General features: G+C 64.5%; 1 protein-coding gene across 1 annotated transcript in view; it reads right to left on the bottom strand.

Annotated features, from left to right (window-relative positions):
• The window catches only part of TACC2 (transforming acidic coiled-coil containing protein 2), a 109,231-nt gene that overhangs the window by 76,366 nt on the left and 14,173 nt on the right, over nucleotides 1-18,692 (bottom strand). Inside the window, exons 4-12 of the mRNA XM_054728663.1 lie at nucleotides 13,609-14,931; nucleotide 13,294; nucleotides 11,934-13,070; nucleotides 11,697-11,867; nucleotides 11,166-11,339; nucleotides 10,947-11,036; nucleotides 10,668-10,817; nucleotides 9,669-10,427; nucleotides 8,839-9,578 (exon numbers count right to left, since the gene is read on the bottom strand). Of these exons, the coding sequence (XP_054584638.1) occupies nucleotides 8,839-9,578; nucleotides 9,669-10,427; nucleotides 10,668-10,817; nucleotides 10,947-11,036; nucleotides 11,166-11,339; nucleotides 11,697-11,867; nucleotides 11,934-13,070; nucleotide 13,294; nucleotides 13,609-14,931 (4,545 nt within the window). The remainder of the gene's footprint in view (nucleotides 1-8,838; nucleotides 9,579-9,668; nucleotides 10,428-10,667; nucleotides 10,818-10,946; nucleotides 11,037-11,165; nucleotides 11,340-11,696; nucleotides 11,868-11,933; nucleotides 13,071-13,293; nucleotides 13,295-13,608; nucleotides 14,932-18,692) is intronic.

Consider the following 18,692-nt stretch of genomic DNA (forward strand, 5'->3'; position numbering starts at 1 on the left):
CTGCGGGAATTGAACTGTGACCTCCTGGTTCATAGGTAGGCGTGCAACCACTGGGCCGCGCTGGCCGGGCTGAGTGACTTTTCCAATGGCCGCTCTGAGAGGGAGCGCTCGCGGCCCAGCTGCCCTCTGCCCGTGGCTCCCCGCCCTCTCGCATCTGATCGCCATCTGAGCCCTGTGCGGGCACGGCCATGTCCCGGCTGACAGAGGAGGACGCGGACTTGGAGGTGACGCTGTCCCTCAGGGTCACATCGTGTGGATCCAGGTTCACACGCGGGCCGTAAGGCTGCACGCCACACGCCTGGCCGGTCCCCGTGACCTTCGGGCTACGGTGGTGTCCTCCGAGCACATCAGCCGGGAAGAGGCCGCGCGGCGCCCGCCCCAGCCTGGGAGCCCAGCCCTCGTGCTAACAACACGAGACACACTTCGCGGTGAGGTCCGAGGAAGTTGGTGCTTTTCTAGAAGAATCCCTGCTTGGGCTCCGGAGTCACATTCCACGAAGGGCTGTCCACCTTCGGGTGCATTCCTGAGCTACTACTTAGCTGGAAGGGCAGAGAGGAGTGTGTGGGCGGCGTCAGGCTTCCAAAAACAGCCGTCACCCCCGCCCAGGACACAATGAGATGTCAGCCCGAACCCGAAATACCCCCAGGAAACGTGTGGGGGCAGCTGTCCACACCACTGCTCAGCCTCACCCCGAATTCCTAGACAGGGCCTTGGGCTTTCCCTGCGTGCACCAGGCCCACTCCCACGCAGGCCCGCGGGGCTCAGGCGTGTGCGTGTGCATGTGTGCGTGCGTGTGTGTGCATGTGTGTGTGCGTGTGTGTGTGTGTGCGTGTGCGTGGCGGGGCTGTCTCGAGCTGGGCCTGGCCCCCCGCGAAGGAAGTCTCTGACTATCTGGGGGCCCTACTGTGCAGCGCAGTTGGAGAACCTCAGGTCTCGGGTGCAAGAAGCAAATCAAAGACTCAGTCTTTCCAGGCCTGCGCCCCTGTGAGGGGAGAAGGAACCAGCGATTCGGAACCACCATGACCTTGTGCCGTGGAGCGAACCCGGACAGTCGACTTCTATTGCTCTTCTGAGGGAACGACCAGACAGACACGCCCTCTCCCACAGGACACGATCGATCGTGCTGCAGGCCTTTGCTGGGGCCCGACCGTGTGCAGCCCTCTGTGCTGAGGAACAGGACCAGGTGCGGACCCGGCCCTCGCACGGCAGCAGCCGGGCTCTCAGCACTTGCCCAGCCCTGGGCAGGCACGTCCCACACACGAGCACACTGAATCCTCACCAGGGAGGCACTAATTTTACACCCATTTTACAGATGAGGAAACTGAGGCCTCAAGCAGTTAAGCAGCTTGACCGAGGACCTAAGTGACAGAGTTGAACGCGGATGCATCCAGCCCAACCCACCTGAACTCTTCAGCAAACGACGAGTTCCTACCTGGCACACTAGCACATTCCCCTCTGTGCTAACATTGTGGTCAGTTTGCGGAAAGGACTGGGGGGCGGGGTGAGAGGGCTCCACAGCCACGGATCTGCCTGAGCCTGTTCAGTCTCCTCAACAGGAACGTGGTCCCTGAGGGGCCAACACCGTCAGGAGGGGCCAGGAGGGGGTCAGCCAGAGGCCACGCGTGGGAGTCCGGGCAGCATCTCCGCCGCCCCGAGCTTCCTGCCTCTGACGCTGGCTCACACCTTCCCCCACATTTCACATCAGAGGGAAAGGAATGTGGAGGAGGCCACTGAAATGCCCTTCATCGGACCCAGAGTCCCGGGAGGGAGTGGAGAGAGGGCCGGGAGGGGACCAGGAGGGAGTGGAGAGGGGGCCGGGAGGGGACCAGGAGGGAGTGGAGAGGGGGCCGGGAGGGGGCTGGGAGGGGCCCAGGAGGGAGCGGAGAGGAAGTGGAGACGGTGCAGGAAGGGGCAGGGAGGGGACCGGGAGGGGGCCATAAGGGAGCAGGAGGCGTGACAGCCCTCCGACTCAGGCCAGTTATGAGCCCCAAATGCAAAATGCTAGGGGAGCCCTAGCTGGTGTGGCTCAGTGGATAGAGCATCCGCCTGGGGACTGAAGGATCCAGGGTTTGATTCCTGGTCAGGGCGCAGGCCCAGGTTGTGGGCTCGATCCCCAGTAGGGGACGTGCAGGAGGCGGCCGATCAATGATTCTCTCTCATCATTCTTTCTCTTCGTCTCCCTTCCTGTCTGAAATCAATAAAAATATATTTTTAAAAATGCAAGGGGAGTTTCTGAAGCGAAAAGTCACCCCCACGTGACGCGGGGCCATTTCCACAGGAAACGAGTCTCCACTGAAGACAGAATAGGAGCCACGTGGGAGCGTGCGCATCCACCCCACCGGGAGCGGTGTTTCCAGCATAAACCTCCCGTCTCCTGCAGAAAACCAAACTGCACCCGGTGACCGGTAAGAGCGTCCTCCCTCCCGGGGGTCACGGCGAGACCACGGGCCTCAAGTTTCAGCAAACTCTCTCCTGCGCTCACGCCCATCGGAAACTGCCTGCCCCCAACAGCACCCGAACACCCCGCCCCCCGAATCGCGGTGAGTTCAAGAATCCGCGTGTCCCACTGGCTTCTCGCACGGTGCTTCCTGCAACCCTATTGCACACGCCCTCGGCCACCAGCACGCGGCCTGCACACCCAGAGGCCGCGGCTGAACTCGCTTTGCAGAACCAAGCTGCACAGGCAGCCTTCGGCGCCACGCCCCAAGGACAAGGTCACTTTAAGCCACGACTGGCACCCCAAAAACGATCTACAGCGGCGGGGGGCGCGCTCTCCTCTGCCAGGGCCACTGGGACATGTATAACATCACTCACAGGCCACACACGGTAATCAGCTTCAAAGCGAGCTCTCTACTCGGTCAGGCGTTGCACTAACTCACGCCTAACGCCTGGGCAGGGCCAGTCCCAGGATTTCGTGGGCCTTCTACGGCCTGCAGGCCGGACGTCCCCACCCTGCTCTCAGCCTCCGATTCCACCAGGCCTCCCTGGGCGCCCGCTGGGCACAGCCAGGGCGAGGCTGGTCACTCACCACGGAGCCGGGGGGCTTGCCGGGAGGGACACTGGCCTCCGGGAGGGAGCAATGCCTTCCGTGTGGCTCGGACCAGGGGCCCGGCGCTGTGTGGCCTTCAGGAGTGGCTCAGCCTCTCTGGGTGTCAGGTTTCCGGGCTGTAAGATGAGGATGCTGCCGTCCCACGTCCTGGCTCTGATATTTCAGGAGCCGGAGAGCGGGCGGGGCCCCTCCTCAGGGGGAGCACCAGGCCTCAGGAGCAGCTGCCCGACGTCCTGCACGGGGGACCCCGAAAGCCCAGCCTGGCGCTGTCCTCTCCCCAAATGCTTCTCTCTCTTTCTGCCGACGCCGGCCAGGCACCTTCCGAGGCCAGCTGCCCGGCCACTCGCCAGGCGGCCTCCTCCTCCAGCTGCCGGCTGTGGACTCCGGACGTCGGGCCGGGCCAGACAACTTGCACCGCGGCCCCTCCCTCCAGGGTCCAGCTTCCAGGCCGGCCTCACAGCTCCAAACGTCGGTGCCAAGATCGTCGGGGCGATTTGTCCCATAAAGGGCGCTCCGAGCTCGTGTCCCGCTGGCACGGCCCGGCTCCCTCACCCGCACGGGCGCTCCCTCCCTCCCACAAATGGCAGGTTTCAGTCTCTTCAACGCCACTCTTGGCGAGAGGTTAACCCCAAAGCCCTGGCTTTGCCAAGGAGGGGACGCCTTCCCCATGTGTGCCATGGCTCCGCCTTGCTAAGGATACAATGTTGCCACCCGGAGGCCACCCCGAGGAGGCCGCTCACCCAGGGGATGGGCGGGAGCTTGGAGGGGAGGGGCTCACTCCAAGGAGCCCAGGGCAGATGCCAATGAACTTCAGCAAGTTCATGGTCAAAGCCCAAGTGTGTGCCAGTAGCCTGCCTTAATGACAATAGCATGAGTGTCGTTCCGATACTGATGATGATGATTGTGATAATAAAAATAATTACCCCTGACATGTAAGTGCTCACCACGTGCCAGGTAGACAGAAGCAAAGCTTCTATGCATATTATTTTGTTATTTTTTAAATATATAGTTTTATTGATTTCAGAGAGGAAGGGAGAGGGAGAGAGGGATAGAAGCATCCATGATGAGAGAGAATCATGGATCGGCCACCTCCTGCACGCCCCTACGGGGGATGGAGCCTGCAACCCGGGCACGGGCTTTTGACCTGGAATCTAACCGTGAGGTAGACACTCGACCACTGAGCCACGCCGGCCGGGCACGCGTGTTGCCTTTATGTAATCTCCATACTAGCTCCATGCGGCGGACACACGTCATACAGGCAGGGAGGCCGGGGGTGTGCGTGGCTGAGGGACTTGCCGACCAGCCTCTGCCTCTGGTCCCGTCCTGTTTCCTAGGACGGAAGCCGCCCCGCACCTGAGAGGCGCCGGGTGAATTATTCAGCGGGCTCGGGGCACGCCCCCGGGCGCCGGCGTATCGGGTGCTGGGGAACCGAGCGCCGAGTCTGCGAGCCTAACGGTCCAGGCGGACAAGACGCAACGTTCTCTTGTCCGGAGGCCGGACCCACTCTGGGCTGAGATGACCGCCGACACGCACGTCTGGACAGAGCACGCGAATCCCGACCACCCGTGGCGCGGTGGGCTCAGGTCGGGCGAGGGCGCTTGGTGGGGGTGACAGACGGAAAGGGGCAGAGGCCAGCGCCCGGCGCCCGATTCCCACCGGCTCTGAGCCGCTCCCTCCCGGGCCTTGGGCGTTTCCTCCTTTGGCTTAACTGCCGGGCGATTCTGATTCAATACCTTTAATATTTAAATAGCAGTTGCCGTTTGTATGATGCACTCACCACACATCAGGCATCAGACTGGATGTTTGGAGACTCCCATTTCACTCTCACGCCAAGCCTACGGATTCTCCCATTGCACAGGCAGGGAGACTGAGGCTGCGGCTCGCCCAGGGCCGTGAAAGAGGTGGGGAGCCTCTGGGAGGAACAGGCCTGTCCTGGCTCACACCCTTCCCCCCCCAACCCCGCTTCGGGAAGAAACGGCTCCCCAATATTTCTCAGAAGGACGTTAAAGGGACAGAAGCGGCGTGACAGAAAATCAAGCCCGGAGGGCCTCCGGGGGCGGCACCCGTCGGCGCTGTCTGCTGAGCGGACACCTCGCGGCTGCCTTTCCTTCGCTCGAATTTTCTCAGCTGCGCCATCCTCCAGGCCTGCCCTTCAGCTCCAGGCGCGGGGCGCAGGGTAATTTTAGGAGGAGGAGGAGGAGAGAAGGAAGAGGCAGACCGAGTGGGAAGGAGGCGTGGGAGGGAGGGAGGGTGAGGAGCAGGCCCGGCTCCTCCTGGTCCCGCCCGGCTTCCTGGGCTGGCCGGGCGCCAGCAGCTGCTCTCGGCTCCCCTCCCTCCCCTCCCTCCCCTCCGTCAACTTTTCACCCCACTGCCCGCAGGAGCCGGCCCGGCCCGCGTCCACACACGCCGGGCGCCTGGGAGTCCGTCCATCCTCTCAACAGGCACTGATCACGGAAGAGGATATTTTCCCAAGTGGGAAAGAAAACCCCTTTTATTTAGTTACTTATTAAACATGTTTTTATTGATTTCAAAGAGGAATCACTGGGGATCAAGCCCGTGTCCTGACCGGGAATCGAATCTGGTTCATAGGTTGATGCTCAACCACGGAGCCCCACGGCCGGGTGGAAACCCCTTTTACATCAACATTCAGCAAAACATACCAGCTTGGCCCTACCTGGTTTGGCTCAGTTGATGGAGTGTCAGCCTGTGGACTGAGGGGTCCCGGGTTTGATTCCAGTCAAGGACACGTGCCCGGGTTGTGGGCTCCACCTCCGGTGGGGGGCGTGCAGGAGGCAGCCAATCAATGATTCTCTCTCATCATTGATGTTTCTCTCTCTCTCCCTCTCCTTCCTCTCTGAAATCAATAAAAACATATTTAAAAAAAACACACCAGCTTGGCAAGGCCCACAATGGGTCGAGAAGTACACATCTGAGCATCAGCGGGGTGTGAGCAAAATGCCGAACTCTAAACTTTCCACCCCATGGAAGGCGCGTACGTACCCCACGCCAAGACCCAGCCAGGCCCTCGGGGGAGAGTCCAAGAACCGCGAGGCTGTCGGTGGCCCCAGCGCCACAGGGAGGGGCCGCACGCGGGCAGAAACCCGCAGCCGAGCGCCTGCCCACCTGCTTCTCGGAGCCGCCACGTGCCCTTGGCAGCTGGAGTGGCGGCTGGCGGTGCGCGAAGCCGGGGACACGCGTGGCCCGGCCCCCAGCAGGGCCGACGTCACGCCAAATGTTGGGAACTAACCAGCAAGCACACCCGTGCTGCCTGCACCCACACGCGTGTGAGGCTGGGTTCTCACGCTGCCGTCACCCCGACACGAGAGACCGGGTCAGGTCCTGACCGCTCGGCGGTGTCGGCTGGCCCGCGTGGGCAGGGACTGCCAAACCCCGGCGTGCGAGCAGGTCACCCCGCAGGAGGGAGGACCTGCTGTGCCTTTGTCCTGCTCCCTCTCGGCAGCTCGACACATTGCCGTCGCCGAAACGCCCTGCACACAGCACCCAGCAGCAGTCGCCCCGGAGGTTTGACGACAAAACTCATCTCGAAGCCTCTGACCTCGAGGCAGACCCCCGCGGGCCACAGGGAGAAGGAATCGCTCTCCTCGCCATTCAGCCGTGTCAGCAGACGGGGAGTTCTGTGCTGGACGAGAGAGGAGCCGGCGGAGCCGCAGCCTCAGGAGGGCCGTCTCACCCACCCACAGAGCCGGAGCCGGAATGGGGCACCTCACATCCGCGAGCCCCAGAGCCCGAGGGCGTGACATTGAACCCGTCATCTCAGGCCTCCGGCACCTGGGTGAGGCCGGTGCAGAAACGCCCATTCCACAGATGGGCAGACTGAGGTTGTGCGCATCACCAGTGAGGGTCAGAGCCGGGTGGGAATCCGGAGCCCTGGCACGAATTTCCTCGCAGCACCCACTAAAGTGTGGCCCCCAACTTCTCCCAGACCGCTCCCTGCAACCTCGCCTGTGACACGTGCCGTGCCCAGGCCGCTCCCCCAGCCCCGCTCCCCCAGGCCGCGACCTGTCCCTGAGACCTGCCCGGGCTGTGGCACGGCCCCCCCCCCCCCCCCCCCCGTGGCGAGCAGCTTCCCCAGAGGCGCCAAGCATCCTCCTCAAGGCAAAGCAGCGTTTCCCACGTTGGTGCTACAGGTGCAGGCGTGCGGTGGCTGAGAGAGACGGGGCTCGAGGCCCATGGAGGGCTGGCCCGTAGCTGTTGCCACTCACTGAGGGGCTGGGCGTACGGCACGGCACCACCGGCCACCTCCCGCCATCGAGGGCTGGACGTCACCCAACTTCAGCCACTACGATCTGTTTGCAAGGAGTTCCGATGGCGGGGAATCGACTGAACATTTCCACACAGAAAATGGGGGGATGCACGGAATCCATAACTCCCAGTGGCCGTGGGTGGTGTGGCTGCGAACCCTCCCCTTTCCTTTACGCTCCTCTGTACCTTACACCTCCCTTCACGTCAACCAGGAAATTACTATCCTGGAACGGAGAGCGGTGGAGCCCCGAGCCCGGCAGGGTCTGTTGAGCTCCTTACGCTGGGCCCGTTCTCCAGGGAGGTGACCCCGGGGACAGGGAGGGAGGAGCTAACGCATCACTGTGGGCAGAGGGGTTCCCGTGAGCATTCTCCACACACTCTAACTGGGTGTCAAAATCCTCGCCAAAGAGGCGGTGGAACGCCACCCCGAGTCCGCACAGAGGCACGCGTGCCGCGCGGCTCAGACCTCTTCTCCCAAAGCGCCGGCCTCGGCCTGAGGGAGGCCAGGCCCCTCGTGGGGCCGTGGAGGCAGCTGGTCGGGTGGAGCGCCAGGCGGAGGAGCAGGGGACGCGCATTCCTTCCGCGCCTGAACCGGAGCCGCCTCGTCTACGAAATGCCTGCAGCTGTTCGGGAGGGTCCGCCGGCTGGTGCAGGTACTAATTTAAAGTCCAGCCCCGCCCTGCTCATGCACGCATCACGTGTGCACACACATGCACACTCACACACACACACACACACACACACACACACACAGAGCCAGAGCAGCTCTTGCTGGGCACGGCTGAGGAAGCGGCAGATGGTAAGAAGGCGCGTCTCTTCCCGTCCCTGTTGAAAAGCCGTGTCCCGTTTCAAGCTGTAAGTGGCTACTGCGCCCAAATCCCGAGAAAACGAAGTGGCTTCAGGCGGCCATCGGGCTGAGAAGGTGGGGACCCTCCGGGCCTCGGCACAAATGACTCAGCTCCCAAAGCGGAGCCGTCGGGGCTCCAGGGAAACGAATGGCTGACCGCAGCCTCGGACCCCACGGTGCCCAGCCATCGAGCAGCTCACGCCTGTGAAGCAGTGCGAGTCGGATGAGGCCAAGGACACGGGAAAAGGCGTGAGGCGTGCCCAACGGCCCCCACGCCTCCGCCCCCTGCGCTCAGCTTTCCCCCACGCTCAGCCATCCCCGACGGCAAGCAGGTCCTCTAGGCCCGTGGTCGGCAAACTCATTCGTCAGCAGAGCCAAATATCGACAGCACAACGATTGGGATTTCTTTTGAGAGCCACATTTTTTTAAACGTAAACTTCTTCTAACGCCACTTCTTCAAAATAGACTCGCCCAGGCCGTGGTATTTTGTGGAAGAGCCACACTCCAGGGGCCAAAGAGCCGCATGTGGCTCTCGAGCCGCAGTTTGCCGACCACAGGACTGTAGGCAATCAGAGATGGAAAACTAGCTTCTGACACCGGCCCGTCTACGTGACCGACAGAGAGTGGAGGAACCCCGGGGTGGCTGACCCCCACTCCATGGGGACGGCTCTGCACCTACCTCTGCTCGCGGGCGGCCTCCGGGGCCAGGTGGGGGTCCCCGGCTTCTTCAGGTTCTGGAGGTGAGGCGACGCCTGCCTTCCTGGCCCCCAGGGGAGTGGGCAGCTCGGGCGCGGGCTGCTGGGGCCCCTCGGGGCTGCCCGGGCCCCCGGGCGGTCCCCAGGCGGCAGGCACTCCAGAGGGCATCCTCCTGGCACCTGCCCCCGGAAAATCCCCGGGTGCACGGGCCCCGGTCTCAGCTGTGCTCAGAGCGACGGCACCTCCTGCCGCCAGGCCGGGCCCCGGGGGGGCGTCCCCCGCTGCTGCTGGCTTCTGTGTTTCCGAGATCCCAGCAGCACCGCCACGCCTCTCACCCGCCAGGCAGGGCTCGGGGGCGGCCTCGGCCCCGGTCAGAGCATCGCCACGGGGAGGAGGGGCCCCCAGGGCAGAGGTGGACGAGGGCACGTCCCCGGGAGCTGCGGGCGGGGCAGGGCCCCAGGCGCCCTCTGCTCGAGGCCGGTGCTGCTCTCCAGAAGGAATTCTGTCGTCTGGATCCGAGGCCCCTTCCCCGTGGCTCCGGGCAGCCGCCTGCGCGCCAGCAGCTTCCTCCACCGGGGCCTCCGGCGAGGAAGGACCCGAGGCTGCTTCCTGCCGGCCGCTGCCCCCCTCCGGCTGCCCGCTGTCCCTCGGCACCGGTGGGCGCCCAGCCACGACCTTGCCTGCCTGGGCACCTGGCGGGTCCTGCCCCAAGCCCGGCCCTGCCCGCCGGGGCGGCTGCTCTGGGGCTGGATCCTGGGGAACCGGGTGGGACGCCTCAGCCTCGACGGCCACCGCCTGCTCCTGCTTCCCTGTGTCCACGCGGAGGCCAGCGGGCGGGGCGAGGGCAGGGGCTGTGGCCGCGGCTGGAGTCCCATCTGGAAGCTTCCCTGGGCTCAGTAGCCCATCGAGGTCCTTGCCCCCCATGCTCCTGGGGGCCCCCGCCTTTTCCCCAGGTGCAGGTGCGCGCTGGGGCCGGTCGGCCAGGGCTCCGCGCACAGACGTCTCAAAGATCTTGGTGATGTGCTCCCTGAAGTCGGGGAACCCGGCGGTGGGGCCGCTCTGCCTGGGGCTGGCGTCCACCGCACCCGAGGCGCCCCCGCCTGGGTCCTGGGGAGGCCCCTCCGTCCTGTCCCCGCTGCGCTCCGGGCCCCGCTCACTGCCAGGGCTCGCAGGGACCGCGGGGGCCCGGGGGCCGGCTCCAGGAGCTGCGTTCTCCTCCCCCGTCCTCTGCTCCCCACTGGCCGGAGGCGACATGCTGTCCAGGTCGGGCACGGGGTCCCCAGGCCCCTCGGAGGCCCCGGCCACAGGGTCAGCGCCACCGGCTGCCCCGGGCAGCGCGAGGGAGGCGAGGGGGCCGGCAGCCAGCGTCCGGGAGGCGGAGGTGACATTTCCTGAGGCAGACAGGGGCTCCACCGCGGGACAAGGGCCTTCACCGCCGGGACCGTCTTCTGCCCCTTCCCTGGGGGCGCCATCGATATGCAGGTGAGGGGTGTCCCGGGCAGCCTCCGCCGGGGGCCCCGCGGGCAGGAGCCGCTCTGGGCTGGGAACAGCCTGGGCCGCGGGAGTGTCCACCTGGGCCGTGGGAGTGCCCACCTGGGCCGCGGGAGTGTCCATAGTGCTGGCAGAGGGAGTGTCCACCTGGGCCGCGGGAGTGTCCACAGTGCTGGCCGCGGAAGTGTCCACCTGGGCCGTGGGAGTGCCCACCTGGGCCGCGGGAGTGTCCATGGTTCTGACCGTGGGAGTGTCCACCTGGGCTGCAGGAGTGCCCACCTGGGCCGCGGGAGTGTCCACCTGGGCCGTGGGAGTGCCCACCTGGGCCGCGGGAGTGTCCATAGTGCTGGCAGAGGGAGTGTCCATCTGGGCCGCGGGAGTGTCCACCTGGGCCGTGGGAGTGTCCACCTGGGCCGTGGGAGTGCCCACCTGGGCCGTGGGAGTGCCCACCTGGGCCGCGGGAGTGTCCACCTGGGCCGTGGGAGTGCCCACCTGGGCCGTGGGAGTGTCCACCTGGGCCGCGGGAGTGCCCACCTGGGCCGCGGGAGTGTCCACAGTGCTGGCAGAGGGAGTGTCCACCTGGGCCGTGGGAGTGCCCACCTGGGCCGCGGGAGTGTCCATAGTGCTGGCAGAGGGAGTGTCCACCTGGGCCGTGGGAGTGTCCACAGTGCTGGCCGCGGAAGTGTCCACCTGGGCCGCGGAAGTGTCCACCTGGGCCGTGGGAGTGTCCACCTGGGCCGCGGGAGTGCCCACCTGGGCCGCGGGAGTGCCCACCTGGGCCGCGGGAGTGCCCATAGTGCTGGCAGAGGGAGTGCCCACCTGGGCCGCGGGAGTGTCCATAGTGCTGGCAGAGGGAGTGCCCACCTGGGCCGCGGGAGTGTCCATAGTGCTGGCAGAGGGAGTGCCCACCTGGGCCGTGGGAGTGTCCACCTGGGCTGCAGGAGTGCCCACCTGGGCCGCGGGAGTGTCCACCTGGGCCGTGGGAGTGTCCACCTGGGCCGCGGGAGTGCCCATAGTGCTGGCAGAGGGAGTGCCCACCTGGGCCGCGGGAGTGTCCATAGTGCTGGCAGAGGGAGTGCCCACCTGGGCCGTGGGAGTGTCCACCTGGGCCGCGGGAGTGCCCATAGTGCTGGCAGAGGGAGTGCCCACCTGGGCCGCGGGAGTGTCCATAGTGCTGGCAGAGGGAGTGCCCACCTGGGCCGCGGGAGTGCCCATAGTGCTGGCAGAGGGAGTGTCCACCTGGGCCGCGGGAGTGCCCACCTGGGCCGCGGGAGTGCCCATAGTGCTGGCAGAGGGAGTGCCCACCTGGGCCGCGGGAGTGTCCATAGTGCTGGCAGAGGGAGTGCCCACCTGGGCCGTGGGAGTGTCCACCTGGGCTGCAGGAGTGCCCACCTGGGCCGCGGGAGTGTCAACCTGGGCCGTGGGAGTGTCCACCTGGGCCGCGGGAGTGCCCACCTGGGCCGTGGGAGTGCCCATAGTGCTGGCAGAGGGAGTGTCCACCTGGGCCGCGGGAGTGCCCACCTGGGCCGCGGGAGTGCCCACCTGGGCCGCGGGAGTGCCCATAGTGCTGGCAGAGGGAGTGTCCACGGTGCTGGCAGAGGGCAGCTTGGTGTGGCTGGCTTCACGCGGGGCAGGAGCCTGCTCCCCGGGGCAGGGCCGCTGCTCGGGGTGAAGGGTGCCACTGCTCAGAGTGCCTCGTCCTGGCTGGTCTGGAGGCCGCTGCACCCCGAGGTCCCCTCTGTCAGCGTCCCCAGCGGCCCGGGCAGCCGCACCTTCCATACCCGGCTCCTCCGCGGGTGGGCGACGTCCGAGACGGTCCGGGGCCTCTGTGTCCATCTCCTCCCGCAGGGCGAGCACCGGCTGTGGGGCGCCGTCCTGGGGTTCACCCCCGGCCTCCCTCTCCGGGGAACCCCATGTGGGTGTGAGGCCGGGGCGGGCGGGCGCCGGGGCGGGCAGGCAGCACGCTGCACCCCCCGGAGCTCCTGAGTCAGGCCCACGAGGCGGGGCCCCCACCGTGTTCCCACTTGTCCCCTGCGTGGTGCCCACGCCCTGGCCTGGGGGCCAAGCCTCCTCGGCTTCAGACTCGCCCGCGTCGCCCGGACACGCTGCTCCACGCTGGCTTCCGGCCTCCCGCGCTCCAGGCTCCTGCCGGGACCTGGGAGGGCCCTGCCCGGCACGGCTCTCCGGGGTGCCCAGGCCCCCTGCCAGGGGCGCGGCCTGCGGGGGGTCCGCGGCAGGAAGCAGGGCCCCGGAGGCCTGGCTGGCACTGCCCGCCGCCTCTGGCCCAGGCCCCCCGAGCGCGGGCAGCTCTGACTGCTCCATCGCTGGATTCTCCGGCTCCGAGTCCCTGGGGCCTGAACTCGGGGCGCCAGGCAGCCCGTCCTTGGGGAGCTCCCTCTGACACTCCGACGTGGAGGCCGGCCCCTCTCCTCCGCGGGTGGGCAGGCTCGCATCCTCCCGCGGTGCCCGGGGCGCGTGGACTTGGGGAGGGTCTGCACCCGGGACCGCAGGGCCTGGGTCACCCCGAGAGGCCTCTCGCTCACGTTCACGCGGCCGAGCCTCCTCCCCGGGCACCTCAGAGGCCGCGGCGTCTGGCCCTGGCTGGCCTGGCTGCTGGGGGGTTGCCGGGGACCCCGAGGGCACAGCTGCTGGTCCTGGGCGCCCCAGACGGGCCGGGCTGTCCTGCTGGTGGTGCCCCAGAATGAGCAAGTCCCCGGCCCCACGCTCCCCATTGGGGGGCTGTGGCCCATCGGCTGGGACTCCCTGTTTAGCTGCCTCGTGCCCCGGTGCAGGGGGTTGAGGGTCCATCAGAAAGTCCCCCCAGTCCTGGCCCGGCTGCTGGGGGGCCGGGGGGCTCCTCGTCTTCGTCTCCAACAGGCTCCCCAGTTCCCAGGCTTCGGGGTCACCCTGCACAGCAGCGGGGGACAGGGAGCCCGATTTTGCAGACTCTGACGCCGGAGGAGGGTCCGCTCCTCCTGGTCCCTCCGCGTCCTGAAGGAGGTCAGGACACTCGGGCGGCCCCTCCCAGGCGGCTCCCAGGGGAGCCACGTGCTCACGGGCTCCCTCTGGCCCAGGGGGTGTGGCGGGGCCCTGCTCCCGGGGCCTGTGTGGAGAGCAGGAGGCAGGGGCCGCGGGGGCCTGGGCCAGCACCCCACAGGCCGCCGAGCTGCGAGCTGCAGCCGCTGATGGAGACCCCGGCCTGTCCGTGGGCCCGGGGCCCTGCTGACCGCGGGGCTGAGCTGAGGCCGTGTCCGCAAGAAACTGGCTCCCGTCACTGGTCACCTGGGAGGCCTCCTCCTTCTCCATCTGGGGGTCAGGCCTGCCGCCGAGGGCCTGGGGCTGCTCTCCCCCCAGGTCCCCAGGATCTGCCCCGCCAGGAGGCTCCGGGCCCGGCTCCTCTCCCCCGGGACCATCAGGGGCCCTGGCCTCATCCTGTGGCCCCGGTGACTGGCTGGCGCCTTCATCCGATGCACTGGGGGGCGGGGGCAGCACCCCCTGCTGGACTTCGTGGCTTGGCTCCGTGTCCCAGGGCTTCCCGCTCTCCTTCTGGGGCGCACGGGCAGGGTCGTCCCCCACACCTCTGAGATCTGACGGGGGCTCCTGTCTGGCCAACCCCGCATCTGCCGGCTCTTGGGCCGAATCAGTAAGCGCGGGCACCTCGGGGCCGGACACCGTCTCCTCTGCGGCCACGGGGGCCTGAGCGGCGGGCGGGGCGGCGGGATGTGGCTCCTGGGTGCCCACGAGCAGAGCCCCCTCGGGTGGGCCCCCCGCGGACATGCCGACGGCATCACGGGGCGTGGCTCCGGGCACCCGTGTCTCTGAGGGGCACTGAGCATCACTGGCATCTACAGTCTCCGGCCCAGAGCCCCCAGCCCCCGGCGCCAGGGCAGGAGGCGACGGGTCCTGGCGGCTTTCCTGGGGGGCGGCCCCAGAGATGCTCCCCGTGGGGCGGCAGGCCCCCAAGTCCGCGCCGAAATCCTGGTGCGGCCTCTCTGCTGAGCAGCTCCCTCCGCCGGGGGTTCTGGGGGGTGGCTCCTGGGGGCTGGGGGGCTCAGACCTCGGGGGGCACTGCTCCAGGCCCGCTGAGCTCCCCTGGCCGGACGGGGCTGCAGGAGGGCTCGTAGGGGGCACCGGGACAGAAGCGGCCCCCCGCCCAGAGGCGGGCGGAGCGAGGTCACCTGCAGGCTCTTCCCTCTGGGACGGGACGCCACAGGGCTGGCCGGCCTCCCCGCCCGGTGCCCCCTCCATCCGCCCTCCGGAAGGGGCGAGCGCTGCCAGGCCGTCTCCCTCGGCACCTGGAGAAGGCTGCCCCCCGGGGTGCGGAGCGAGGGGCTGAACAGGGGGCCGGTCCTCAGGCGTCGTGGGGGGGCTGCTGGCGTGAGCTCCGGGGGGGTCCTCGGCCCCGGGCATGCAGCTGGCGGTGCTCTCTGGCTCCCGGGGCGCTGGCGGGCTGGGCCGTGGAGAGCCGCCTGGGCCCCCGGCTTCCTGTGGGTGCTTCCTCAGCTCAGTCACCTCCAGGGATGCAATGCCGGGATCCTGGCCGGCCGCGCCCTCAGGAGCGGTGCAGGCGCCTCCGTGCGCGACGCTGCCAACGAGAACAGTTCACGGGTCACCGGGTCTCATGGACGCCCAGGACAGACCAGCCCCCAGAGGCCACAACACAGCACCCCATGCACCTCCTTCCTCCCCACAAAGAGGACCCCCACCCCTCCCATAAGCATTGCACATGGCGTCTCCTTCCCCAAAATCAACACGGGGCCCGGCCGGTGTGGCTCAGGGGTGGAGCATTGACCTATGAACCAGGAGGTCACAGTTCAATTCCTGGTCAGGGCACATGCCCGGGGATGCGGGCTAGATCCCCAGGGTGGGTCATGCAGGAGGCAGCTGATCCATGATTCTCTCTCATCATCGATGTTTCTCTCTCTCTCTCCCTCCCCCTTCTTTTCTGAAATCCATAAAAATATGTTTTTAAAAATCAACCCAGGGAACCACACACGTTCCGCCTGGGGCTCTCGGCCGGTCAGTGCTGTACAGGAAGCCTGGAATCTAACCCATAAAAGCCTCAAGCACAAGACTCGGCAGCTCTCCGGTCCGTGTGACATGTAACGAGGGCGGGGCCCGGCCTGGGGTGCACACGCCCCGTCCTCAGCGTCGGGGAGAGGCCCGCGCACAGCTGTGCTTGGAAACCATCAGTTCCCCGCTGCGCCCTTTCGGCCACGGGGGCCGGACCCTCAGCTCTGCGACCTGCGTGGGGCCCACGTAACTCCGGGAGCGAATCCCCTGGTGCCCGTGTGTGAGGCCGCACTGGGCCGGGCCGTGGGGAGAGGCACCGTGACGTGTGCAGACACCTGGGCGCTGGCCGGGATCCTGGACGCGGGCAAAGGCGGGCACCTGTGAGCCAGGGAGCGGCTCCCGCCCATGCAAGACCCGCAGGTGCCGCGGTCTCGGGCCCCCGCCTCGGGGGTGTGAGGAACAAACGCCCGTTCTCCGCCCAGTCCGTGGGGGCCCCACCACAGCGGCCTGAACAGGCAGGCGCGGGCGGCGGCTCTGGGCCTGGCTCCGTCCCAGCCTCTGGCCACGCCCCTTACCGGTGACACGAAGGTGACGTCCGATGACATCCTGAGGGAGGTGGGCACACGTCCTCCCCACCCAGGCCTGACCTTGAACATACAGCAGGGGCGTGGGTGCCCGGGGCCCCGAACAGACACCCAAAAAGGCAAGATTGCTCGGCCGTAGATTTGGTGCTTTAAAGCGGCGGTCGCCAACCGCTGGTCCGAGGGCCACTGGGCTCCGTGAGGTCCGAAAGGTGGGCGACCGCTGCTTTAAAGCACATTATAGGCCCTAAAGGTTCCCAACCTTCCTAACGCCGCGGCCCTTTAATGCAGCTCCTCGTGTCGTGGTGACCCCCAACCATAACATTATTCTCGTTGCTACTTCATAGCTGTAATTTTGCTACTGTTAGTGAATCGTAATGTAAATAATCTGAGTCACGACACACAGGTTGAGAACCGCTAGCAGGGTCACCTAAGACCATCGGAAAACACAGATATTTACATTATGATTCATAACGGTAGCAAAATAACAGTTATGAAGTAGCAACGAAAATAATTTTATGGTTGGGGTCACCACAGCATGAGGACTGCATTAAAGGGTCACGGCACTAGAAAGGTTGGGAACCACTGCCCTAAAGCAACCCCCTCAAGTAGTACAAATAGTTGTAATAAGTCAAAAGGGAGATAAAGCAGAACCATTAAAATGATGATTTTTTTAAAAAAGAGGAAATAAGGAAAGAGATGGGTTGTAGATGTAAACCAACCTTATTAACAATCACATTGAACGTAGATGCTGCAAACACCCCAGGAAAAATGCAGGCAAGACCCAGCCCAGGGGCGTGGCTCCATGGTTAAGCATTGACCTCTGAACCAGAAGGTCAGGGTTCCATTCCCAGTCAGGGCACAGGCCTGGGTTTTGGGCTCGATCCCCAGTGGACAGCGAGCAGCAGGCAGCCGATCCATGATTCTCTCTCACCACTGATGCTTCTCTCTCCCTCCCTCCCTCTCCCTTCTTCTCTAAAATCAATAAAAATATATTTAAAAAAATTCTTTTAAATGCCAGATCCAACCATAAACTGTCTACAAGACAGGTGCTTCAAATTTTGCTTAAAAAGCACAAATAGGCCCTAACCGGTTTGGCTCAGTGGCTAGAGCATCAGCCTTCGGACTGAAGGGTCCCAGGTTCGATCCCAGTCAAGGGCATGTACCTTGGTTGCGGGCACATCCCCAGTAGGGGGTGTGCAGGAGGCAGCTGATCGATGTTTCTCTCTCATCGATGTTTCTAACTCTCTATCCCTCTCCCTTGTCTCTGTAAAATCAATAAAATATATATTTTTTAAAAAGCACAAATAGGTTAAAAGTAAAAGATTGGGGGAGGGGGAGGGCGGGAGAATAAAACATGACAACACTGATCAAAAGAAAGCCGTGGCATCGATATGATAAGGAGACAAAGTAGCGTTTGGAACAGACGCTACCAGGCATACCAGCTAATAATGCTTTTTTTTTTTCACTAGGTGGAGTTACACATCTACACTAATAAAAGAGTAAGGTGCAAATTGACCGTACCTTCACAACACCCACCAGCCAATCAGGAGTGAGTATGCAAATCAACCCAACAAAGATGGCTGGTTAATTTGCATACACAGGCACCGAGCAGCCGGGGGCAGGGCGGGACACACCGCCCCAGCCACTCCAGGCCTCTGGGGAGTGTGGGAAGGTGGAAAGGCGGCTCCAGCCGGAGTGAAGGCGGTATCAGCAGTCAGGGGAAGGAAGACCCATTCTTGCATGAATCTTCGTGCATCGGGCCTCTCGTATGTTGATATCTATGTGATTTGATATGTATGCTATTTTGTTGTATTTACAGCAAGCTTCAAACCTTGTTAAGCCAGGCCCTCCCAACACTAACGGGTTTAGTTCATGGCAAGGACACGAACCTCCTCCAAGTTCATCTCATGCTAGATCTCAAACCCCTGGGTGTGACGTCCTTTTCCAATAATCGATTGACATTGACGGATAGCAGATCAGCGTTGACCCAGAAGTTCGGCCCGCACCAGGGCCCACACGACCTCACTGACCTTCGCTAAGCACCCGCCCAGAGCGGCCGGGGGCGTTCTTTCCAGGCGCACGGGGAGCGCTTACGAAACCGACCGCGTTCCACACATCAAACAGCCTCGGGAAGTCCAAAACGACTTAAATTATTTGAAGTATGTTATCTGGTTACCATGGAATTACACTAGAAATCAGTAACAGAAGGACGCCTGGAAAATCTCCCTCTGTCGGAAACAGAATGCAGCACTTCTAAAGAGCCCGTGAGTCAAAAGGAGAAATTAAGGGGGAAACTGGAACGAGTTCGGACCAAATGAAAATGAAAACACAAAATATCAAACACGTGTCAGCGGCTGGGCGTGGAGCGACTTTCCGTGAACGAGAACATCGCGACTGAACAAGGTCTCGATCGGTGGCTCAGCTCCACCTGGAGAACCAGGGAACAGGGTCGCACGACAACGTGAACACACGTCGCTCTCCTGCGAGTTAGTTGGGGGCGGGGGTGGGCAGTAAATGGTGTGCTGTGCAGTGTTAACATCACAATAAAAATACTTAAAAATCAGCACGTAGCAGCGTGTAAAAGAGCCAGCCCACGTGCGTGTAATCTCATTTCTGTGAAGGTTAAGAACGGGCAAACTCACCCATGGAGGGAGAGGTCAGACGAGTGTTAGTCTCAGGCCGGGACGGGATGGGATGGGACGGGGAGATGCTCTGGGGTGATGGCGATGCTTGGGCCTGGAGGGGGTGA

The sequence above is a fragment of the Eptesicus fuscus genome, chromosome 17 (genome assembly GCF_027574615.1).
Source record: "Eptesicus fuscus isolate TK198812 chromosome 17, DD_ASM_mEF_20220401, whole genome shotgun sequence".
Classification (NCBI taxonomy): Eukaryota; Metazoa; Chordata; class Mammalia; order Chiroptera; family Vespertilionidae; genus Eptesicus; species Eptesicus fuscus.